The sequence below is a fragment of the Cnephaeus nilssonii genome, assembly GCF_951640355.1.
Source record: "Cnephaeus nilssonii genome assembly, chromosome: 7".
In the NCBI taxonomy this organism is placed as follows: domain Eukaryota; kingdom Metazoa; phylum Chordata; class Mammalia; order Chiroptera; family Vespertilionidae; genus Cnephaeus; species Cnephaeus nilssonii.
This window is the reverse complement of record NC_137078.1, coordinates 40263410-40276192: the sequence shown is the minus strand read 5'-3', so window position 1 is coordinate 40276192 and position 12783 is coordinate 40263410. Positions and strand designations below refer to the sequence as shown.

The window sequence follows — 12783 nt, the reverse complement described above, 5'->3', positions numbered from 1 at the left end:
TTCATTCTAAAATAATTTTTGCATTTTTTTGCATGAAATTGTGTGTGTGCCTATGATATAGTTTATGAGGCTGAGCAGATTAACACATTTAAGGAGTTATAACTTCTTAAATTAGCACTTATAACTGTGAGTTGGTAGCCTTATTGCAAAACTGTCAAGTAATGTGAGTGAATCATTAGGGCCCCCATCTTTAAAATTCTTTTTATTTATTGTTGACAATATTAAAGATGTGCCCTAATTATTCCCCTCTCCTCGCCTCCCCCGCCCCCCCGCCCCGCCCCGCTCCTGATTCCACTTTTTCAAACCCTTGTTTTCCACCCTTTCCTCTATGGCACCCAATCCTACATGCTACATGTGTAGTAAAGAATTTAAACTTGCCCAAAAAACAGTCCTGTCTTGGCCCTCAGCTCCTGGGAAGGAATCTACAAGCCCTTGAATGTCTTGCCTGATAAATATCTTTGTTTACCTGAGGGCCTTGGGCCATACCAGATAGTCTAACAATGGAATTTATGATGAAGGCTTTGGGTCATGTGGTATCAGTTCAACCTCCAGAGGGACTGGAGACTGAGATCAGCTACATGAGCAATTGACCATGTCTATATGACAGAGCCGCAGCAAAGATGCTGGACAAGCACTGGCTGGGTGGCTCAGCTGGTTGGAGCATCATCCCACACACCAAAAGGTTGCAGGTTCATCGCATGTATCAGAGTAACCGATAGATATTTCTCTCACATTGATGCCTCTCTCTCTCTCTCTCTCTCTCTCTCTCTCTCTCTCTCTCTCTGTGTGTGTGTGTGTGTGTGTGTGTGTGTGTGTGTGTCTAGTCTGTCTATCTCTCTCTCCCCTTCCTCCTCTCTCTCTAAATATTAATAAAAATATGTCATTGGGTGATGATTAACAAACCAAAAAAGACTCTGGACAAGAGTTCTCAGGTGAGCTTCACCGGTTGGCAATATTCCATGCACACTGTCACATAGTTTTGCTGGGAAAGTTGGCACTGGCCATGATTCCCTGGATGAGGACAACTGGAAGCTCCACATGTGGGACTTTCCCAGACCCTGCTCCAGGGGTTTCTCCCTGGGGCTGATTTTAATTTGTATCCTTTTCTGTAATAAACCACAACTATGAGTATAACAGATTTCACTGAGCTCCATGAATCCTTCTAGAGAATTATTGAGCCTAAAGGTGCTCTTGGGGACCCTCAAACTTGCATTTAGTGTAAGAAGTAATCATGGTCTTGGGGACTCCCTTCCTAATTTACACTAGCCCTTATATATTTACCCTTTTAATGATATATCTTTTCACTCCATGGCATTCTTCACTCTTGATACTGATTTTCCTTGAATTTCTTACCACCTCAATGCTTATCTGTGATTTTTAAATTCCGATCTTTCAGACCCCCACTAAGTATATCCCTTCATTCCAACTTTACTCATAAGACTCAGTTCAAGTGTTACCTCCTCTTAAAGCCTCCAATGAAATTTTTGTTTGTTGTTTTGTTATACACTAATGACAAATAGTTCCTCTTAGTGTGCAATTAAAATCAATCTTCTAAGCCCGCAAGGCTAATGCTGAGATATAGGCCTTCCAACCTTGCTTGTCTTTCATTTGAAACTTCATAGTTAGTAGCATTGATATATTATCACTAGTTAGAATTAAAGAAAGAGGAAAGTAGAGAGGGAGGTGGAAGGAGAGAAAGAAAGAAAATGGGGAGAGGAAGGAAGTGAGCAAGGATGGGTAAAAGAAAGAGAGAGAGGGAAAAAGGAGAAATCAAGTCTCAGCATATAATAAAACTATGACTCATACTCAAGTATTTGTATTTTACTCTAAATCCAGTTGGTATATAATTGACTCTGTAGTAGAGTATAGCATATGGCTAAAGAAATAGATACAGGAGAACAAATGGTAACACTTGCTTTACAAGTACAGAAAACTAAAGAACCATTTTACCTGTCAATACCAACAATATTTTATTGCAAGTAGGAGTATCAAGGAAAGTACTAAGTTTACCCCTCAAAAATGTAAGTTTTTTTTACATTTCTTAGTAATTGATAGTTTAAAAGACTTTTTAAAAAATTATCCAATTTTAAATAAAATGTACAGAATAACACTTAGCAGAGTTTAATAAATTACAGTGTTAATTTATTATTAAAGAACTAAATTAATAAAATATAGCACTTAATATTAATCAATCCTCATTGTTAAAAATTGTCATATATCTGAATCAATTAAGCTCCAAAGCTATATTCTTTCTAGCTTGTAGGAAAGGAAAAAAATAAAATGATTGTTTAAAATAAAATTACCAACATTGTAAACAATAAAGATTATACAGGCCTCAATATACTTTTCCTTTCCTTGCACATTTATTCAAATTGACTAAATTATTTAGGTAATTGCCCCAAATCCACTTTCTTTTGTTCTGTGTAGTCAAAACACAATAGTTGGTCATTGCCAGAATTAAGACTTCCTGGATGCTAGCTCACTGAGTTAAGGAACTAAAGAATGTTATTTAAAACCAACACTTTTATTTTATTTTTTCAGTATTATGAGTATATGGAGGGGAAAAGGATCTGAAGTATTCCTTTCTTTTCTATTAAAATTTATTGTATGTTCATCATGTTACAGGCATACACTGAGCACTTTACATGTGTTATTTCATTTGGTCCACACAACAACCATATTTGAACAACAACTATTATCTTCATTTTAGAGTTGCTAACAATGAAGCTCAGGGTATTTTAGGTACTTGCTCAAAGTCACATAGCTAGTAAGCATGGGACCCTAGACACAAACCCAGGCTTCTGGCTGCAAAGCACCTGTGCTTTAGCACAGCTGTCACACTGGTTATGTAAAAAGTGGAAATTGTGACTTTAAATTATTTTTGAGAGCTTGTTTGGAGGTTCTAGTAGGGGAGCGCAGCTACTCGTATACCCTTGACTGAAGACAGGTCCTCTCCTCTGCGGGGAAGGTTGTCCCTTCCACTGAGCACGCAGCTTTGGGAGGGATAGGGAGACACATGGATCAGTGAGGGAGGAGGGGGACACCCACCTAGCCAGCCAGATCAGCCAAATTAAATCTGGCGATCAATGGGGTGACAGATGTTGCAGCCAGATCACCCTCACATCCTTAAGTTATTCTTAATGTAAATAGCACATCTATTCTGGTTAAAGACATAAAAGCCAACCTATTTATAAAATGAGAAATGAAGCTTTAACCTACATTTAAAATTTTTAATTAAGTGTCCATAATGGGTTTTGGCAGAAAATACTTGGAGTAACTGCAGCTAGAATGAGCTGCTTCTCTGTTAACAATAAACACATTTTGAATTAATTTTCACAGGAAATACTCTTCTGGAGACGAGTATTCTACACATAAGGATTTCTACACATAAGGATTTCTACACATGTGGTTTTCATACCTTGGGATCATGAACCTGAGAAAGCTGTGTATGCTGAGAATGAGCTCCACATCTCGCATGGTGTAAGTTATCATGTAGAGGCGCTGCAGCTATGCCAATCTCACTGGCAGCGAGCCCACCAACAGTGGCAGAGTGCTAAGGAAAGTAGACTGTATGTGATAAGAAAAGGGATCTATATCTGTCAAATGCTCAGGAAACAGCTTTATAGAATTCATTTCTTTCTTGAAGTAAAATCATTGATTCATTAAGTTATATCTAAAACGTGGTTATAAAACAAAAACAAAATTTATATTTATTAATAGTATAGTTAAAATGGTTTTCTTAGCTGTGTTAAAACTTAAAGGAGTAACTAAAAACATGGCAAATAACAGATGTTTATCATTGCTCAGTCTTAAAATCTCACTAAAATGAGAACAGGGAAATGTGGTTTCAAAGTACATGGGGCAAAGTAAATGGGTAGAAGAGACAATAGCAAGTAAGAGATATCAACAAAGTTTTAAAAGATGAAAAGCAAATGAAGTAGTTACCATAGCTGAAAAAACTGAACACTAGGGCTTACAGAGGCGGGTGTTAATGACAGGCAGGACAATTCACATAGAAAATTCCTGAAAAGGCTCAAGAATTGAAGGCACCAAATCATTGATATCAGGAGAGAGGCACTGGGGCTTCAAATGAGGGAAGAAGGGAGAGTTGAAAGTCTAAATAAGAAGCTTTGAGAACGTAACAGAAGACTAAAGTAGAAACACCGAAACAATCATGGCAGAATATAGAAGAGAAGCACCATAATGAGAATAAGGGGATTTGGGTAAAATCTACATACTAACTGGTGAGACAGCCCTCTTTGGACCCCGTGGAGAGCTGCTGCAGCGTTTGGACAGGTTCAAGCCTCGGACTAATAAGAGGGCACAGTCCTCTTGTGGCAAAGCCACTTGCAAGTCCCAGCTTGGAGGGCAAAGCCCGACCAGCACAATTATAGCCAAAGGCTATAGTTGTAAGCTTGAACCTATGGTCCGAACCTGTGGTCCCACGCGGCTGAGTGATATAGGCTGTGGTAGGTGCAGCAAGTAAACAAAGCTTGATCAGGTGCATGTAATTGAGTAGATTCGAAACCCATGAGAATGTTGTAAACATCTTGACGATGCCCTTACTTTGCCCTGTGGAATCTGGCTATAAAATAAAGACTAGGCTTACAGGCTGTGGCGCTGTTGCTAGCTCTCCATCAGAGAGGACAACGTCCCACCTAGACCCAGCTTTATTCTCTTGTCTGTCTTTTCTCAATCCTTCACCACCCCCTTTCAGGCTCACCGAACCTGGCTGAGCTGGCTCGGCACAGAACCCCATAAGAATCTCTTTATATCACTTAACTTTAATAACAGTGGCAACCAGGATTATATTCTACAAGTAAGATATTGGAGGATTCTTCTCTAAGGAAACTGTACAGCTCTAGACATTTGTGGTCCAACATGATAGTCAGATAAGACCTACCTCATCACCCTCTTTGTAAAATACAGCAGTTAACAAGCCTACCCATGCAAACAGAGTTTCCAAGTATATTTCTAGTACCTTACTTTTCAGGGATAACACAAGTACAACAGACATATAAAGAACATTTCCAACATAAAAGTTAAAATGTGTAAAAGACAAAGACAGTGAAGGAAGAAAAACAATTCAAAAAAATTTATTCTCATCTGCAGAGTAGATATTGCATTAAAGAAAAAAGAACAAGATACTATTTTTTTAAAAAAGGGGGGATAACTGAAGTGAGAACAATCTTAAAAATTGAAACACAGCAGAAATAAAAAAATTTAAATGTTTGCAATAGTGATTCATGGAAATAATATATAATAGAATAAAAAACAAAGATGGGAAAATAAAAGCTAAAAATAAGGAGCTCAATCCACAAGATCCAATATCTGACCAACAGAATTTGCAGAAAGCACAATTAAATATGTCAGAGAGAAAGAACTGACAAGAGAAAATTACAAGAAAATTCAAGATGTTTTCACATTGAAAGGACCGACTGAGTGCTCAGCACAATAAACTGAAAAAGACCAGTACCAAGGTACACTATTGTAATATAAAAATATCAAGGACAAATAGATTATCGTAAGGGTTTAAAGAGGAAAATAGAATGCTCACATACAAAGAATCAAGAATTCATATAATATTAGATTTCAACAGATGAAAAGCCAAAAGACAATAGATGAAAGTTTTTAAAATTCTGAGAGAAGAAAACTATTTACAGCCTAAAATTATATACTCTACCAAACTACCCTCAAGCACGTGGGTGAAATAAACACATTCTCAGAAATACAATGGTACAAAATGCACCACCTAAGTACACATTTTCAGGATGCTATTGGGTGTTATGCTCCACTCAAATAAGAAAACAGATGATGAAAAAGAAAAATCTGGTGGTGGGTGGGTGGATGGGAAGAGATCAACCAAAAAACTTGTATACATATATGCCTAAACCATGGACACAGACAATAGTGTGGCTAAGGCCTGGGGGGATGGGCAAGAAGGGGTCAATGGGGAAAACAGGGGGACATATGTAATACTTTCAACAATAAAGATTCTTTTTTAAAAATCTGATTTCTAAGACACTGAATAGAACACAGATGAGAGAAACCAGCTCTACAGGAAATGTAGAGACTATCAATCCATAGTAGAACAGGAGAATTTTAGCTTCCAGATGAACTATCTCAGAGTAAAAAAAAATGATTAGAGTATTTGGTGTATGTTTTGGAAAGCATTTTTCAAAGAAATTTTAGAATTCTTTTGGAGTAGCTGAGACGTATTAGTGATAGTGACACAGAACACAAAACAAACAAAAAATGCTGTGCAGGAAAGAAAATATGAATGCATGGCTCAGTGGTAAAAAAAAAATACATGGTCATAGTAAGGTAAAATATAAATATTAATTTAACCAAAAACTTTGATAAAGTTATACTGAGAATAGAAAGAATGTGGGGGAAAGGAGGCATATAATAGTATAAAATTGTGAAAACTTCAATATCATAAATAGGAAGTCAAAATAATATATAAGCATATTATTGAGAAACTAGAGGCCCAGTGCATGATTTAATCATGCACCTGGTGCACCAGCGGGCTGGCTGTCCTCCGGTGCCCCAGGCCTTCCGAAAGCCTCCGGCAGCCATGGTACAGACGCTGAGCTCGGGGCGCCAGTGGCGCCGCGAGCTCAGCGTCCTGCTGGCCCAATCAGCTACCCCGGCCACCCTGAGTCCCGCCCCCTGCGCCTCCTGCTGGCCCAATCGTGGGCGTAGCGGAGTGATGGTAATTTACATATTACCATTTTATTATGTAGGATATGGTGGTTAAAGCTAAGAGGTGCTAAAAGAGAGTTTGGGTAAAGGATTGAAGGAGTGGGTAAGATCAAGGGATACTATTTGTTGCTTTATGTTTTGTGGTAAAACTTGACTTTTAAAAATATGCTTGTAGCCCTAGCCAGTTTGGCTCAGCGGATAGAGCGTCAGCCCACAGACTGGAGGATCCTGGGTCCAATTCTGGTCAAGGGCACGTACCTCTGTTTCAGACTCCATCCCTGGAATGCAGCCAATCTATGTGTCTCTCTCACATTGATGTTTCTCTCTCTATCTACTTCCACTCTCTCTAAAAATCATTGAAAAAATATCCTTGGGTAAGGATTAACAATAAAAATAAAAATATACTTGTATTACTTTGACCTTTTTTTAAGTTTCAAAAATGCTCATAAGTATAAATATATTTATTTCTGAGAAGTCTAATTTGGGATTGTCATTAGCTCAAATGGATATATTCAGCAGTATTAAATTAAGGTTGCAAATAATATTTGTGATATTTATAAAACCACAACTTCTCTGCAAATGTTTTTCTAATCTCCTGATTAAATGTTACATTTTTGTATGATGCCAACTTAACAAAAAACATCTATTTTAGGAAAAAAGTACTTCTATGTTTCTGATATCATACTATTATTTTCATTTCTTTTTTATGCTCAAAAGTATCCAATTTTCTAAAGTCAAAGAAGTTTTCAAAAGTTTTTCTTTCTGTTAAGAACTCACAATAAAAGTTTATGGTTATAAAAAAAAAAAACCCTAATAATTATGATGTTCACCCTGAAATAAAAGAGTACATTTTGTATTCCACAAATAAAACCTTAAGGTTGAAAGATATCTTTCATTTAATCTATTCACAAATATTCACCTTTACTAGTACTTATATCTTTCTTTGCCTATATTTTTAATATTTTAATTATGATACATTTTGTGAATTATTAAACTCATAACATCAGATGGTGGCAATTGTGATGCAATGGGCTGTGTAGTGGAATTTTGTTGTTGTTGTTGACAGAGATGGACATAGATTCCAGTCTTAGCTGTCTGAGCCTGGGCAAGACCCTTCTTTCAACCTCAGTTTCTTTATCTATAATACTTGCCCTCCTTCATTTTTTAAAGAATTTGTACATGTTACAGTCAAAATACCTGATCTCAAATCTTGATTCTTCCATTATTAGCATGTAACCCTTAGGGTAGTTACTTTTATTTACCCTAATCTTGGTTTCAGAAGTTCTATCATGGGCATAATTATAAAAAACTTGTAATGAGGTAGTGGTGAAGAAAATATATATTCTGCTACCACAGTGGCTGGTACATAATAAATTTCAGAAACTATATAATAGTAATAATAAGAAATTAAGAGATATAGTTTCTCTCCTCTTCATGACTACTTGAAGCAAAGTAAAGTATCAGAAATGACTTGGTCAAGAATAATATTGTATGAAGTTACATGTGACATGTGAGCTCATACTTTTTCCCCATAAAAGAGAATTATAAAATGCCTTTCAAGACACTTTAATTCAACGATGTGCTATTTGACAGAGTATTTATCTATCCACTTTTCAGTTTGGTCAATCAGATAGAGCACCACTGCTTCCTTTGTGCCTTCTCTCTACCTGCATGTATTTCATTTATTTGTCTTTGTTTACTTGTCATTTTTTTTACAGTTATTTGGTTGATTGACTAAATTCACAAGTGGTTCATTGAATTGAAAAGTTAGTTCTGTCATAATGAATAAATTGGCCATGCTGCTGATAAAAGGCTGAAGAGAAAAAAATGGAGAGGGGGGTGGGCATAGTGATATTACCTGTAGATCCAAGACAATTTCAGGGTTTTTCTCTCTTACTTTAGCTTTTTTTTTTTAATGTTTTTATTGATTTGTTAGAGAAAGAGGAAGAGAGAGAGATAGAGAACTAGTAAAAGCGATGAGAGAGGAACATCAATTGGTTGTCTCCTGCATGCCCCCTACTGGGGATGTGCCCTGATGGGAATCGAACTGGTGACCTCTTGGGTCAGGGGTCAGCACTCAACCACTAAGCCACACTGACTGGGCTAGAGATGTTATCTTATTCATATTTCAATTATTAGCAATTAGGATTTTATGTGGCAAATGTGGAAGATACTTTTAAAATGTTGTTTAATAAATGAATAAATGAGGGTACAGATTCCTGAAACTCTTATCACCATATTACCAGAGCAACTAGCTTGCAAACAAAAACAAAACAAAACATTGAACTATTTTCCAAACCTCTCCATTTGAATTAAATAAAATCCCAAGCCCACTGGTATGCAAATTTTATTTTGTTTCTTAATGATGTAAATCTAGAGGGAACATTTAGTATGTGCTTGTGTTATTTCAAGAAGTGCAAAGGTAATTCAGGCACAGTTTGCCACCCCCAAGAACTCCCACTTACAATGAAGTCACAAGCAAAGCCTTTTTACTGTACAAAACTTCCCTTTTATAGAGAGTTTGCTTAAAAATGTAAGCAATTTTACAGACGGAAGATCTGAGAAATTTCTTAAAGGTCATATTTCCCCCAACATTGGTTTCTTCATCCTTACAATCTCACTGTGCTGGGTAGAATTTTTTATTATTTACTGTTAAATTTAAGGTTATGGTGACTTTAAGCTCAAGTGCTTTTGCTGAGAACAGAATTTTTCTATAAGCAAATATGCAACAAGGTGACCTTCTTACCTTGTTCTTGTGCATGAACAGCAGCCCCTGCCACACATAGCACAATAAAAGGAAGCAGTTTCCTAAGAAAAGAAAAGTAATTGGGAAAAACTTAATTGGACATTTTACAACCTATAAACCATATAAAATACAAAACAAGCTATAGTACAAGATTAATAATTAAGCTATTTTAATTAACACGGTATATTTTAATATTCATCAATTAGGGGCAAGGGTTCTGGATTTAAGTTCCAGCATTATTCACTTTTTTTATTTTTTTGGTTAATCCTCACCCGAGGATAGTTTTCAATTGATTTTTAGAGAGAGTAGAAGAGAGAGAGAGAGACAAGAGAAACATCGATGTGAGAGAAACACATCGATTGGTTGCCTCCTGCACACGCCCCCACCAGCACCCAGGCTGGGGAGGAGCCTGCAACCGAGGTACGTGCCCTTGACCGAATCAAACCTGGGACTCTTTGGTCCTCAGGCCAACGCTCTATCCATTGAGCCAAACCGGCTAGGGCACATTATTCACTTTTCATTGCTCTGTGCCTCAGTTTCTTCATCTATTAAATCTATCTGATAAGGTGTTTTGAAGATTAACTGGAAAACGTCATGTGTAGCACAGAAAACAGTACCTGGCACATGGGAAGCACTCAATAAATGTATAGGTGACATTATTATTATCATCATTATATCCTATCTAATAAAAGAGAAATATGCAAATTGACTGTGCCTCTGCTACGCCCACAAGCCACACCCACAAGCCAATCAGGAGCAAGTATGCAAATTAACCCAACCAAGATGGCTGCGGCCATGGAGCGAGCAGGAGGCTTGGGTTTCCCCGGCAATGGAGGAAGCCAAGCTTTCCGCCTGCCCTGGCCTGCCCTGCCTCCTCTCAAGGCTACAAAGTTTCAATTATAGAAGATAAATAAATCCCAGATACCAGGACCTCCACTTGGGTTGCCGGGGGGGCATGGCCAGCCTGCAAACCACCACAGGCCCCTTGCCCAGGTTGCCCCATGACCCAAGGGAACCCCCACCCTGATCCAGGACACCTTCCAGGGCAAGCCAGCTGGCCCCCACCCGTGCACCAGGCCTCTATCCTACCTAATCCTATCTAATAAAAGAATAATATGCAAATTGACCATCACTCTAACACACAAGATGGCTGCCCCCATGTGGTCAAAGATGGCTGCCCCCATGTGGACACAAGATGGCTTCCACAAGATGGCCAGCAGGGGAGGGCAGTTGGGAGGGACCAGGCCTGCAAAGGAGGGCAGTTGGGGGCGATCAAGCCTGCAGGAGAGGGCAGTTAGGGGTGACCAGGCTGGCAGAGGAGGAAAGTTGGGGGCAACCAAGCCTGCAGGGAAGGGCAGTTGGGGGGGACCAGGCTTGCAGGGGAGGGCAGTTGCGGGGACCAGGCCTGCAGGGGATGGCAGTTAGGGGTGACCAGGTCTGCAGGGGAGGGCAGATAGGGGCAATCAGGCTGGCAGGGGAGAAGTTAGGCATCAATCAGGCTGGCAGGGGAGTGGCTAGGGGGTGATCAGGCTGGCAGGCAGAAGTGGTTAGGGGCAATCAGGAAGGCAGGCAGGCGAGCAGTTGGGAGCCAGCAGTCCTGGACTGTGAGAGGAATGTCCGACTGCCCGTTTAGGCCCGATCCGGAATCGGGCCTAAACAAGCAGTCGGACATCCCTCGACGGGTCCCCAATTGGAGAGAGTGCCCGTTGGGCTGAGGGACACACACACCCCTGTGCATGAATTTCGTGCACCGGGCCGCTAATTATTTTATATTAAGTTAAATTACCATACATGCAATTTATGTAAAGTAATAGAAATTTACACAAAATAAGCACAACTTATAATCACTTAACCATAGATTGATGGAACTAGTTATTCTTTAAATGAAATTTATAATAAAAGCCATTTGAATATCATATTCAAATCACTTGTACTAGATGCATGATTCTTTGCCTCTGAAAATAGCAATGGCCTGTAGATATCAATATGAATTTATAATAAAAGCCATTTGAATATCATATTCAAATCACTTGTACTAGATGCATGATTCTTTGCCTCTGAAAATAGCAATGGCCTGTAGATATCAATATGAACAGTTTGATTAGTAGTATTTGTGAGCACAATACCCAATCACTGCAAATCAAAATCTTCATTTATATAGATTAGCTAAGTAAAAATATTTTGTGATTTTTTTCAGTATAACCACATTTTTGATATTTTGTTGAATAGTATTCAGAATTGGCTATATCTACTTCCCAAATGAAAAATCATAGAGATGATTTTAAAAATTAATGAGCATGCTGACAACAATATTTTATTACTTCAATTTTGCTAATATAGATCCTGATTCTGCTTTGTATTCTAACCCAGGGATTCCTCAAATGACATTTCTGTAAAATACTATTCTGCAAGGAGTGATTACAGAGCCTTCTGAAAGTTAGTTTTTATTTTTATTAAGTTCCTGGTGTATTAGTAGTAATTGGTACATTGTCTATTACCAACAATAATTGTTTACCTTTACCAACTAGTATAAAGAGCCTCTTAATCTAAGAAAGATGATCTTTTACAAAGTGAGACAACAATATAAAATTATACTATTCTCCTTGATATAAAGGAAATAACATTTGTATTAAAATGGTATTAATCATTTTTTAGTAAATGAAAAATGCACATTCTGTGGTTATACTCAGTTCAGAGCACTGTTTTTATAAGATAGGGTTATAAATTTCAACTGATATGGGCAAATAAGTGAACCATATACAGTATTTTAATGAAGCCTATAAAATATTCCCAGACAGGGTGTAATCCATTTAGAACAATGCTTTTCAAATGCTTGTTTACCAAAGAACCACCTGAGATTCTTGTGACAAATGCAGATTCTGGGCCTCGCCGCAGAGATGATTCATAAATTTGAAGAAGATCCTCACAATGTGTATGATTCCAACTAAGTGATTCTAATATAGATTACGTGTGTACCAAACTCTAAGAAAAGCATCTTAGGCCATTTACTATTTATGGTTACATTGTACTTTAAATATACTTAAATATAATTTTGCTTAAATCATGTTACAAATCAGGACGCAAATCAGATTATTTAATTTAAAAAAAAAATCCTTTCTACTGCTCTATATTGGTGGTTTTCAAACTTTAGAGTGTATGGGAATTACCTGGAGGGCTAAAGATTGCTGGGCCCCACCCTGAGATCTTCTGACTCACTAGGTCTGGGGTGCAGCTCAACACTTTGCATTTATAATGAGTTCCCAGGCAATGCTGATGCCCCTGAACTGGGATCACACTCTGAGGACCACTCTTCCGGCTTCGACGACACTGGA

General features: G+C 38.0%; 1 protein-coding gene across 2 annotated transcripts in view; it reads right to left on the bottom strand.

Moving 5' to 3' along the window:
- Window positions 1–12783, bottom strand: part of COL24A1 (collagen type XXIV alpha 1 chain) — a 323524-nt gene that overhangs the window by 303015 nt on the left and 7726 nt on the right. For both annotated transcript variants that reach the window (XM_079777790.1, XM_079777791.1), the window contains exon 2: window positions 9452–9513. In XM_079777790.1, coding sequence (XP_079633916.1) covers window positions 9452–9513 — 62 coding nt within the window. The remainder of the gene's footprint in view (window positions 1–9451; window positions 9514–12783) is intronic.